The sequence below is a fragment of the Trachemys scripta genome, chromosome 2 (genome assembly GCF_013100865.1).
Source record: "Trachemys scripta elegans isolate TJP31775 chromosome 2, CAS_Tse_1.0, whole genome shotgun sequence".
Lineage (NCBI taxonomy): Eukaryota > Metazoa > Chordata > Testudines > Emydidae > Trachemys > Trachemys scripta.
This window is the reverse complement of record NC_048299.1, coordinates 14,724,639-14,737,356: the sequence shown is the minus strand read 5'-3', so window position 1 is coordinate 14,737,356 and position 12,718 is coordinate 14,724,639. Positions and strand designations below refer to the sequence as shown.

Here is a 12,718-nt window from a genome sequence, read left to right as displayed (position 1 = left end):
ATACTAAATCAAATAAATATGCTTCATACTGGAATTTGAAGATTGTTATACTGGTGGACCGAACTACAGCTCCATGTTTCCTCCTTGTTCTAACAGGACCATAGGGTGCCACTGAAGGCTAATTCATTAGAATTCCAGCACATATCAATTAACTGGAGTAAACTGAAAAGCAGGCCCCTGAATAACTTGTGTGTACAGCTTAGGCAGTAAACTGACCTTTGAAGGGGCTTCATCTGGTTTTAGATACAGACGACTATGAACACCACAAGTTGCTGTCACATTCCCTCCTTTCCCAATCACTGTTTTCCTCATTGAAGTAGGACCATTTAAATGGACTGACACAATGGATGGGACTTTGAGTCCCTCTACTGATTGAATGAAGTTAATGAAAATATGATACCACATTCTCTGTTCCAAAATAGCCTCTCAAAAATGGAGAGACAAGGTGGGTGAGGTAATATCTTTTACTGGCCCAACTTCTGTTGGTGAGAGAGACAAGCTTTTGACTTTACACAGAGCTCTTCTTCAGTTTCCCAGACTTTAAGAAGAGGTCTGTTTAAGCCTGAAAGCTTGTCTCTCTCACCAACAGAAGTTGGTCCAGTAAAACATATTACCTCCCGCATGTGGTCTCTCTAGTCTCATGGGACTAGCAGGGCTACAGCGCCACCACAGATCTCAAAAATGGAACATCTCCGTTCAGCAGTTGCATTTGGAGGGGCACCAGAAAGAAGAGGGCTAAAAGGGTTAGAATCAAAAGGAAGATAAAGAGCATTAGGAAGGAACATTGGGCTAAATTTCTGAAGGCAACAAAGTGACAGGTGAAATGAGCTTGGCCTAATTTCTATCTTTATTAGCTGGCTGGTGTTTTGTTTCCTCCTCCTCCTGTATAAATTATCTAAAAATTGAGATACAGACAGGAGTGTCAAATCTATGATCCACGGGTCATGTTTGGCTCTCAAGGGTGATTTTGTTGAGAATTTGTGTCATTATAAATTGCAAAATGTGTTCCTACGTCATGCCCACCAATTTTTACAGAAAAGTGTTTAAATCAGCCCCATCACCCTGAGGCAAGGATGGGGGCATGACCTCCCCAGCTGCTTCCAACTGCCCTTTTTTAAAAAAAGAATATTTTTATGTATAAAGTATGGAAAAAATCTCAATAAAAGCAAGGTGCGCCATATGTTTTATTTGTATTAGTTGCTGTTGCAACATCTGACATGAACAGAGACAAGAAAAGACATCATCAGTTCATATAAAACTGATCTGTAAGTGATTTTTGGAAAACAGTACTTCAAAGAGAAGGAAATTGGTTTTGTAAACTGACAGCTCTATAAACGTATTAACTACGTTTCTGATTTACAAACGTAAATATTGTTTTAAAACAGATGATGCAAAATGCTGTAAAATGCTTTTATTTGCTATATTAATTAAATGGGCTAATTTCACACCCATATAAATATATATTCAACTCTCTACTAAACAATGTTTTTCAGAAAAATATTTGTTTCTGCTTCATTATGCTGATTATGATGAATTATAATAAACCAAAAAAAAGCAGATTTTGATGATTGTTGTAATTAATTGATAATTAAATAATTCATCTATAATTGAACTGAATTGTAAGGCATTTGACAAAAGATAAGCATGAGGATATAGGTATCTAAATCCAAACTCAAGAGTCCAAAATGTGATATGTAGCCAAAGTAATTTCATGTAACTGAACTGTGAGAAATGAGATTTCAGGGTTGTTCCTCATGCATATAGGTTAAGTATTCTTTAATAACCTGTTCTTCCTCTTCCAGAGTTAAATCCAGATAATCTTCTTCATGTTCTGGAATATCCTCCAAGATTTCATTGACTACATCTGTTTCCATGTCTTCATCCGTTGATGAACTAGAAGTACCTACACAAAAACAAAAAGAAAAAAACAAATCATCTCTTCTCTGAAAAAGTCAACTTCCCATGAAACTCTCTTTTGCCAACCGCACTAATTTTATAAACCTTTCACTGGAGAACTAGTTTAAAATTATTTTGTATCAAAGGATGTCTGGGGTGAGATGCACCAATTTTTTAAGCAGTAAGAAAAGCCTTAATTGTACATTAGGAGGCATTGTAATAAATTGGGGTTAAACTGGGACTACCTTAGAGAGATGGTGGAGGGGAGGAAAAGAAGAGATGATGTAAGCTCTCACCCCTCCTTCGCACAGGGCCTAGTAACATTTCTAGTCCTGGTACTCCCTGAGACAGGCCTCAGCAAGGAGCAGCTCTTAGGGCTGTTCTACACTGAAAACTTACATCTGCATAGCTACATCTCTGAGGGGTGTGGATTTTTAACACCCCTAGACATGTAGCTAGGCTGACCTAACCCCCACTATAGACAGTGCATGGAAGAATTCTTCCATTGATCTAACTCCCGCTTTTTGGGGAGATGGATTACCTACAGCAACCAAAGAACCTTTCCCGTCACTGTAGCGAGCGTCTACATTGATGCGCTGCAGTGGTTCAGCTGCAGCACTGCAACTGTGCCGCTGTAGTGTTTTAAGCCTAGACATACACCTCTACGCCGATATAACGCGACCCGATATAACACAAATTCGAATGTAACGCGGTAAAGCAGTGCTCCGGGGAGGGGGGGGGCGGGGCTGCGCACTCCAGTGGATCAAAGCAAGTTCGATATAACGCGGTTTCACCTATAACGCGGTAAGATTTTTTGGCTCCCAAGGACAGTGTTATATCGGGGTAGAGGTGTACTCTTAATTAGGATGTGCCATTTTCATCACTCTTCTGACCATAACTCACTTTAAGTACATAGCATGCTATTGCTTCTATGATGGTAGTACCCAAAGGCCCCATTCAGGATTGGGGCTCCCCTAGTGCTAGGTGCTGTACAAACACATAAGATGACATGGTTTCTGCCCTGAAGAGCTTACGATCTAATTTAGGACAAGACACATCAGGTGGGAGTAACAAACACTACAATGAAGGAGGGACAGGAGGGAAGGAGGACAAAGCCTACAGTTGTACCAGAGGTTTAAAATTGCCAGCTATAGGCTCAGACTGATTGTTCTGAGACTTTTTACAAAAAATAAACGCTTGGTAACTAGACATCAGCAAGTCTCATGGGCCATCCATGTAGCCATTAACAGTTGGCGGTTTCCTGTATGCTCCACAGAAGAAAGGTCTCAAGGAAGGATTTGAAGGAGGAAAGGATAATTGTTTTATGGAGTAGTTTGGGAAAGGTGTTCTTCCACATCTCCCCTTTGAAGGTACAAATGGATGGTGGAAGCTGGTGTTATTGGTGGAGTGTAGGGGGCAAGAGATTCTTTAGCATTGGGATTCAAACACACAAGCATTTTTATGACTTGTTTTCAGATGTTTTGCATATAACAAGCTAACACGAACACTCTGTGCTGAAGTCATGGAAGGCACAACACCAAACTGCATCTTCCCAGTCCTTACCTAACTTCCCTCCAGGGTAGGGTGGCCCTTTTACAGGAAAACTTTTCCCAGCCCACCTTTCTCAAGGCTGCCCCTTAAATATGTCAGAGCTAAAGAGCTGCAGTTTTAAAGTAGTCATTTCATTCCTAGCAGCTATGGACTGCATTTCTCTCTCTCTCACTCAGCTGGTTAGTAAGCGTTCTGTTTTTCTCTGATTTTCCTTATTGTTGCTGGGCAGATAGCACACTGTCACAGCCCAAAGCCTGCTCCTAATAACATCTATCTAGTAGACACTATGCTACTAAAAGCTTGAGTGATTCTTGAGATATTCAAGGTAATAATTCAATATTCAGCAATCATTTTCCCCTCCATATTTGTCATATGCCACAAGTCTTACCTGCAGACTCTGTAGGGGAATCTTTTGATGAAATGGATTCTTCTGATGGAGTGGTCGGTTCGGTTGACAGCTGCAACTCAGCAGGAAGAACTCCTCCATAATGAGCAAGTGTTTGTGCAGCTAACTGGATGTTGCCCTGAAAGACTTTCAGAGCTTCCTCCACTGACTCGCGATTAAAACCCATGTACATCAACTAGACAAAAAAAAAAAAAAAAAACCCTAAGTCTGAGAGACTGACTTGTTTGTATTCTAGAGCAGTGGTTCCCAAACTTTAACAACCTGTGAATCCCTTTCACTAAAATGTCAAGTCTCCCAAACCCCCTCCTAAAAATGAATATTTCCAGGGATTTTCTCCTTTACCTGAGTATAAATTATAAAAGCAGTGATCTTGGAAATATAAAAGTTGTTTTTATGACATGTTTATTACACACTGTTTATTAACTATTATTTATCATTACAGTATTTTTATTACATTATGAAAACAGCAACTCCAAGATCTCACTTTCGCAGCTTGTATCACTTTGAATAAGCCTGTTATAAGACAAGGCTCCTATGTTTCATCAAGGAGTATCAGACGTGAAACAGCAGGAAGGTCTTTAAGAAGCCAACTCAAAGAGTTCCTCCTACACAGCATTCAGGTCTTGAGCAGTCCTGGCAAACGACGCACGTTACAACAAACCTTAAACTTGTTCTTTAGAATAATTTTAAAAGCAACACTAGCTGCCTATTTAATGTTAAAAACAGCAAAAAATATCCACCTCTCTCTCCATTTCTTATAAGGAGTCTTGAAGTTTAAATCTCCTCAGTGTGATAGATATGCTTGCTTTGATCTGCTTAGCTCTTGGAAGTCCAGGGGCTCCTGGCTGTTGGCCCTGTGCTGCCCGGGGTCCCTAAGGACAGTGCTGTCCGCCATTAGGGATTTTTTCCCCTGAGAACTCCCTGTAACATTTCGCGAACCCCAGTTTGGGAACCATTGTTCTAGAGTATTCCACATTAGCAATCTGAATGTGCCTGTTTATTTCTTCTATTACGGATTCTTTGAAGTGCTGTCCTCCTCTTTGGCATGTACTGACGGAGATACTCCACCATGCGCTCAGCTGGTGACATCATACTGACTACTGAACGGCACCAGAGCAGGGCAGCTGCCTACAAAGTGTTTTCTCCCTGACCCCTCCAAATATTGCAAGGTGTTTAGGGTTTTTTTTTTTTTTTTTTAAGTCTTATTTCCAATCCCTGAGCCAGAACATAAAAAGAGAATTTTACTTCCACCTTAAAACATGCCATATCAGAGGAAAAGAACCCAAGACCTCTAGAATCTGCATTCACAACCCAGGATTACTCAGTAGAATGCGTGACTTTGCACCAAGTGGTAGGTGAAGATCAGTGGGGATTTGATGAGTGCCGGAGGCATGGGGGGTAGAACATGATTGTGGCTTTGCAAAGGAAGATCTAACATGGTTTTAAACAGCTAATGGGATGAAATGAGCCTTCAGAATTAAACTGGCTTGATTAAAAAAAAAACACTACCCTACACTCCATCTTTAAGAAAAACATGGAACTTACTTGGTCAACACTTTCCTTAGGAACTTGAAACTGGTGTGGGGCCATAGGATCAGCATTATCATCATCGTTTAGCAAGAGTAACTGAGGTTCATCAAGAAGAATCTAAAGCAGAAAGAGACAGGAATCAGTATAAGTTAGAAGGTTGTAGTATTCCTCAAAAGAGATGTGTACACAATTACAGAACCTGGAAAAGACTCATTAGCTCATGTAGTTAATATCTCACCATACTGTTCTCTAGAGTAAATTTATCTTACATATCTTGTGATACCTCATGTTGTATCTTGGGTCTTTCACCCCTTGCCTTGTAAGATTGTTTCAGTGTTTAACAGATCTCACTGTTGAAAATTTAGGCAGATCATTAGCCTGAATTCCTAGTACCTGCCCACTTGTACTACTTTCAATGAGAGAGGAATCTAGTTTATACCCTTCACATACTAAAAGACAATTTGGTTAAACAAATTAAGGGCAGTATATGCTAATGGCATGTCTACACTTACCTCCGGAGTGATCAATCCAGCGGGGGTTGATTTATCGCATCTAGTGAAGATGCAATAAATCAACCGCCGAGTGCTCTCCCATTGACTCCGGTACTCCACCGGAGTGGGAGGCGTAGACGGAGTTGACGGGAGTGGCAGCAGTCAACCTACTGCAGTGAAGACACTGCGGTAAATAGCTCAAAGTACGTCGACTTCAGCTATGCCATTTTCGTAGCTGACGTTGCGTAACTTAGACCAACTTAGCTCGCCCCCAGTGTACACCAGGCCTAAGTTTCAGTATTTTATTGTGTTCTTTCCACATAAATCAATCTGACCTGCCCCAAAATCTTTTTTTGTTGTTGATTTTGTTTGACCTCTGTCCAAGTTTGTCTACTCTTTCTGATATGGAAATGTCCAAAAACCTAAAGTTAGTGCCCTATAGTAATGTATATGTAGAAAACAGGATACCCATATGTATTAGCCTTTGTCTAAATAAAAATGCTACTAGTCATCCTTTCTTTAGAGAGAGAACATGACACGAGTGTGATCAGATTAGATGATCAAACTGGCCTCTTCTGGTCTTAAGCTCTATGAATCTGCACTGGCTACCTATTAGTTTTTAGGGGTTGTTTAAGATGTTGGCTTTGACTTACCTAGCTGGGACTTCCTCTCCTAGTACAATACTACCACAGCGACACTCAAATTGGAATCCATCTAAAGGGACTTTGACTTTGTTTTTCATTTCCCCCTTGGTCCAGAGTAGCCATAATTTGTTGGCTTTCAGGGCTTTCTTGGAAGGGGAACTGGATGAGGGTTGGTCTGTTGGGGGCAGGAGTGCGTTTTAGTCTTTTAGCAGGTTAATCTTTGGTATGTGAATGAGACTAGCCTGCTGAATTTATTTTTTGTATCCCTTTGTTCGAGAAGTTTTGTAAAAGTGTCTAGAAGTTGGGACAGGTGTTTATCTTGGTAAATACATATAGAAACATTTGTGTTTTAAAAAAGGATGAGCCTATGTGATGCTGGCAGACCAGGTGCTAGCTCATGCCAGGGCCCCAAGCCCCACTGAACACTGACCAATGCATAGCTGGAAACCAGTCTGGCTTATCTGGGGGTTACTACAGTTAAACAGATATAATTGTTATAGGATGTGTTTAGACTTTATGGAATGCTTGTAGGATGCTGCATGTATTAATCCTACTTATACTATCTGTATTCCACTCTATAAGGTACTACTTAAGTGTTTCCTCTGTAACTGTAAAATATCTGTTCTGAAACTATGTAACTCACCAAACAGGAAAAAAAAACTTCAACAAATGCAAAATGCTGGATTCCTACACGTGTTATCTACTGTCCATCAGGAAGGACCATTGTAGAAAAAATATTTTGTCGATTACTCCCCTCCACCCACTCATGAAGAGGTTACTCGCAGAAGCGCTCGTCCCATCAGCTTGGACGCTAGGGAGGTGAGGATAAAAATTCGTGACCATAAGGAATTAGGGTCTTTTTATGGACTCTGGGGGGGCAAAGATTCCTAAACATAAACAAGAGATCCCCAAGCTGATTGGCTTGGGTTACCCCCAGTGGAATAAAAGCTTGTTTATTATAGAAGCTTCTATTACCTTTTGAACTTAAGATTGTATCTTATTTGGGTGCGTATGCTTACCTGCTTTTACCTTGTAAGTAACTCTTATTTCTTTTCCCCAGTTAATAAACTTTTAGTTAGTTTGTTACAGGGCTGGCTACAAGCGTTATCTCTGGTGTGAGATCTAAAGTGCAAATTGATTTGGGGTAAGTGACTGGTCCTTTGGGACTAGGAGTAACATGAATATTTTGTGATCTTTTGTGTAAAGTGACCATCTATCACAAAGTCAAGCTTGCCTGGGTGGCAAAATAGACCAGCATGGCCAAGGGGACTGTCTGTGACCCCATGTTAAGGCTGTACAGTGCCTGAGGAGTTTATACTTGTTACTTGTTGGTGAAATCTAAATACAGAACTCAAAACCAGTTTGGGGTTTGTACCCTGCTTCTTATCAAACTGCTCAAAGGCTGGCATTCTTGCTCATGGGCCACTCCAGACAGCATGACAGCCTGATTCACTAGTTTAGAGAGTGAAAGTTTAATCACATAGTGAGTCAATAATAGAAAAAGAGAAAAAGAAAATGTCTAGAAAACATGCATTTTTGGCAGCTGTATTTCTGTGGCTTCCAGTGGAAAAGGTCTACTGTATGAAAGTACCATTCTTGAAAGTGATTTACCTTAAAGGCTTGGTCCAAGTTTCCTTGTGCCCGGTGAAGTGCTTTTTTAGCGGCTCGCTCTGAATAGCCCATAGTTTTCAAGGTATTTATATCGTCCAATCTCCTCCTCCTCTTAGCTCTCTCCTCTCTCCTTATTTGTGCCTTTTCCTATAAAAACATGGTCATTACAAAGTGAAGTATTGTATTAGAATACTGTCAGCTTTCAACTAGAAGATGGCTCCATTACTACTTTGATAGATGCATACAGGGTTTCTTCTGTACATTTTTTTAATCTTTACAAATCTTCCAGGGAGAAAGGAAACTTTTTTTTAAAACAAATTTGTGCTGCTCAATGATCTTTAAGAGACATTCCCCCCTCCAGTATAAGGTTGTATATACACTAGCAAACTTTGTAATCCTAATTCACCATTTTGTAGCCATACTGTGCTCATAGAATCATAGAATGGTAGGACTGGAAGGGACCTCGAGATGTCATCTAGTCCAGTCCCCTGGCAGGACTAAGCATTATCTAGACCATTCCTGATTAGTGTTTGTCTAACTTGCTCTTAAAAATCTCCAATAACAGAGATTCCAGAACCTCCCTAGGCATTTTATTCCAATGCTTCACAACCCTGACAGTTAGTAAGTTTTTCCTAATGGCCAACCTAAACTGCCCTTGCTGCAATTTAAGTCCTTTGCTTTTTATCCTATCCTCAGAGGTTAAAGAGGACAATTTACCTCCCTCCTCCTTGTAACAATCTTTTAAGTACTTTAAAACTGTTATGTCACCTCTCAATCTTCTCTTATCCAGACTAAACAAACCCAGTTTTTTCAATCTTCCCTCATAGGTCATGTGTTCTTGACCTTTAATCATTTTTGTTGCTCTTCTCTGGACTTTCTCCAATCTGTCCACATCTTTAAGGAAATATGGTGCCCAGAACTGGAAACAATACTCTAGTTGAGGTCTAATCAGCGCTGGGCAGAGTGGAAGAATTACTTCTTGTGTTTTGCTAACAACACTCCTGCTAATGCATCCCAGAATGATGTTTGCTTTTTTTATGCTTTGGATTCTCTCAGGATCAGGCCTGAGTTTATTAAGATCCCTGTGAGGTAGATATTTTATTAGTTTCACAGATGGGTACACAGGTATGTCAAGTGACTTGCCCAAGGTTGGACAATCAGTATCAGAGCCAGCAAATTAACCAAGGAGTTCAGCTCAGTCCCTTTCCACTTGACTACTCCTGAATCAATGTTTAAATAACTGTCTAAAATTAGAAAGATATTGCACCAAATTCCCACCCTCCCCCTTCCCTTACAAAGCAAATATTCCTCTCCCCCGCATTCCCAATCCAAAGCCAAAATGTGCAGCAGTGTGAGTAGCTACTCTGTGGCCACAACTGCAGCCTCTGAGGTGTCATACCAGCCGACCCTGAAATGGGAGTTTTGGCTGGTAAATCTATGTAGTTGGGATTCCCTATCTGTGCTCCCAAAGAGCACAGTTAAGTGCTAAAAACTGATGCAAAGTATCCTCATGTACCTCTTCAATATCATGGCAGTTCTTCTTCTTCAGGCCTTGCACACTTGTGCCAGGTGGGAGAGAATTTGCCCCTTAGAATTTTAAATTTCTATTTCATACTTGCAACAACATATGGCAAACTGTTCAGTTTCACCATGAATACCAATGCAGAATTGATGAAAGCCCTTAGCTTTGTCTCACGTCTCAATACGTACGTAAGATGTACGTTCTGGAACATAAGTACTCAGACCTGTTTAATACTGTTCAAGGGCCTGTTTAATACTTTCCCAGCACCGTACCTCTCTTCTGTTGGTAATAAGATTGGCAGCCTCATCCAGGTTCCCATAACAAGCTCGTAGACCAAGACGAGCTTCCTGAGCAGAGAATCCCAGGACTAACAAATTATTGATTTTTTCAGGATCTATGGAGAGCTCTTGATACAAACCATTTGCCTATATGTAGAAAGAACAGAACAATCAATAGACTCCACCACTGGCATATATATTAAAAGTCCCTTCCCAAATTCCCTGTGCATTGGGGGAGGGAGGGGAGGTGGAAAGGAGAGGGGACAGAGAAGAGGAGGAATGCAAGATCAGGCAAAACATGTGAGCTCTGTTTCCAAATGAGTTCCTATAATGTGATGTGCTGCACAGTGCAATGCCTTACCTTCTGAAGAAGTTCAACAGCCTCTTTTCCTTTGCCATTATGATAGTTTCCTATTCCCTGAAGGAGGTAAAGCCTTAGAAATAAAACTTTCTCACTTCCAGAACTTCCCTAAAGAAATTTTCAATAAAGAAAAAAGTTAGCAGATACCAGAGCATCAATCCATTCGATGCTAATTGTCAAGGCACTCAACAAGCAGGTGAAAAACCTTACATTCTAAAAGGATTAGAGATTTGTGCATGTGAAAGTTACAGAAACTAGACCCGCTCTTGCAGTCAGATCCACATGGGCGGAGCCCCACTGAAGTCAGTGGGATTCCACACAGATGCAAGGATCCAACAACAGGATAGAAGTCTGAAAAGCTATTTAAATCCTGTTACGTACTGCACTGTGCTATGGAAAACAGACTGAGAAGCAAAGAAAACCTCTTAATCAGGCATTCAGAAAAACATTTTATATAAAATTAAAATCAAAACGGAAGAAACTTTTTAAAAAGTTTCAAATTTGATTTTCTTTTGGATCTATTATGCACATACACACAAAGACACACACATACACACACACACAATAGTCTTGGGTTTTTTTAATATATTTATTTATAAACATGAGTATCTTCTCCCATCACAATATTATGTGAAAGATTCTCCTGGTCTATCTTCCTGCTGGAAGAGTTCACTTTAACAGATCCAAAGAAATCCAAAAGAACACTTTTGTTCACTTTAACAGATCCAAAAGAAATCTGATGAGGTTCAGCAAGGATAAGTGCAGAGTCCTGCACTTAGGAAGGAAGAATCCCATGCACTGCTGTAGGCTGGGGACCAACTGGCTAAGCAGCAGTTCTGCAAAAAAGAACCTGGGGATTACAGTGGACGAGAAGCTGGATAGGAGTCAGCAGTGTGCCCTCACTGCCAAGGCCAATGGAATATTGGGCTGTATTAGTAGGAGCATTGCCAGCAGATGGAGGGAAGTGATTATTCCCCTCTATTCGGCACTGGTGAGGCCACCAGTACCTGGAGGCCACCAATACCTGGAGTATTGCGTCCAGTTTTGGTCCCCCCACTACAGAAGGGATGTGGACAAATTGGAGAGAATCCAGCAGAGGGCAACAAAAATAATTAGGGGGCTGGGGCACATGACTTACGAGGAGAAGCTGAGGGAACTGGGGTTATTTAGTCTGCAGAAGAGAAGAGTGACGGGGGATTTGATAGCAGCCTTCAACTGCCTGAAGAGGGGTTCCAAAGAGGACGGAGCTAAGCTGTTCTCAGTGGCAGCAGATGACAGAACAAGGAGCAATGGTCTCAAGTTGCAGTGGGGGAGGTCTAGGTTGGATATTAGGAAACACTATTTCACTAGGAGGGTGGTGAAGCACTGGAATGGGTTACCTAGGGAGGTGGTGAAATCTCCATCCTTAGAGGTTTTTAAGACCTGGCTTGACAAAGCCTTGGCTGGGATGATTTAGTTGGTGCTGGTCCTGCTTTGAGCAGGGGATTGGACTAGATGACCTCCTGAGGTCTCTTCCAACCCTAATCTTCTATGATTCTATGATCTTTAATGTCTATTGGTTCATCTGGTCATCCCTGCCTCATGCCTGCATGAACCGCCTTGAAGCCTGCAGAAACATTCTCCTATTGCTAAATGCTTGTGTATTGGGGTTAGTGTTTTTGAGAGAAGATTCAGCCTTGTTTCCTTTGTTAATGAAAACTGTGTGACTAACTGTGGTGCTGCAGTGAAAGACTACTCCTTTATTCTTAAACTCATGATGCCAGGCCTCAAATAATTCCAGACTGGAGTAGAAGAAGAAAGCTACAAAATGTGAGACCAATTTTAGAGTAACAATTACATTTTTAAAATACTTTCCTTTGTTTAATACTACTTCAAGCAGTACTTTCAGAAGCCTCTAACCAATTTATATGATCACTGTCTTCAAATTCTGATCAAGAACTAGAGCAACATGTTACCACCACCATCTTTCTTTTATGTCAATAGATCTCAAGGCTCATTACAAAGGAGGGAAGTATAATTTCCCCCATTTTCCAGACAGGGAAACTGCGGTACAAAGAGATGAAATGACTGGTCCAAAGTCACCCAGCAGGCCAGCGGCAGAACCAGAAACAGAACCTAGTTCTCCTGAATCCCAGTCCAATGACTATCCACCACTAGACAGCTGTCAGTGTGCATGTTCAAAATGTAACTCAGTGAAAATATATATTGCAACTGTGAAAAATCGGGGCGGAGTGGGGGTGGGAGAAAGTTGTCTATATAAGACAAAGCCCCTAATATCAGGATGATCTCTATAATATTGGGATGTCTGGTCACCCTAAATATGTAATACTTATGAAGGAATTCCAACATAGGTGATATATATACTGAATTAGCCAGGTAACATTATTTCCCTATCAGATAGAAACGTGATGCAGTTTGAAGAAAATGT

At 40.8% G+C, this 12,718-nt stretch overlaps 1 protein-coding gene across 1 annotated transcript in view; it reads right to left on the bottom strand.

The window, feature by feature from the left end:
- Nucleotides 1-1,166: 1,166 nt before the first annotated feature.
- Nucleotides 1,167-12,718, bottom strand: part of NUB1 (negative regulator of ubiquitin like proteins 1) — a 32,942-nt gene continuing 21,390 nt past the window's right edge. The window contains exons 11-16 of the mRNA XM_034759950.1: nucleotides 10,291-10,398; nucleotides 9,924-10,076; nucleotides 8,130-8,276; nucleotides 5,399-5,500; nucleotides 3,836-4,028; nucleotides 1,167-1,903 (exon numbers count right to left, since the gene is read on the bottom strand). Of these exons, the coding sequence (XP_034615841.1) occupies nucleotides 1,740-1,903; nucleotides 3,836-4,028; nucleotides 5,399-5,500; nucleotides 8,130-8,276; nucleotides 9,924-10,076; nucleotides 10,291-10,398 (867 nt within the window). The 3' untranslated portion in view covers nucleotides 1,167-1,739. The remainder of the gene's footprint in view (nucleotides 1,904-3,835; nucleotides 4,029-5,398; nucleotides 5,501-8,129; nucleotides 8,277-9,923; nucleotides 10,077-10,290; nucleotides 10,399-12,718) is intronic.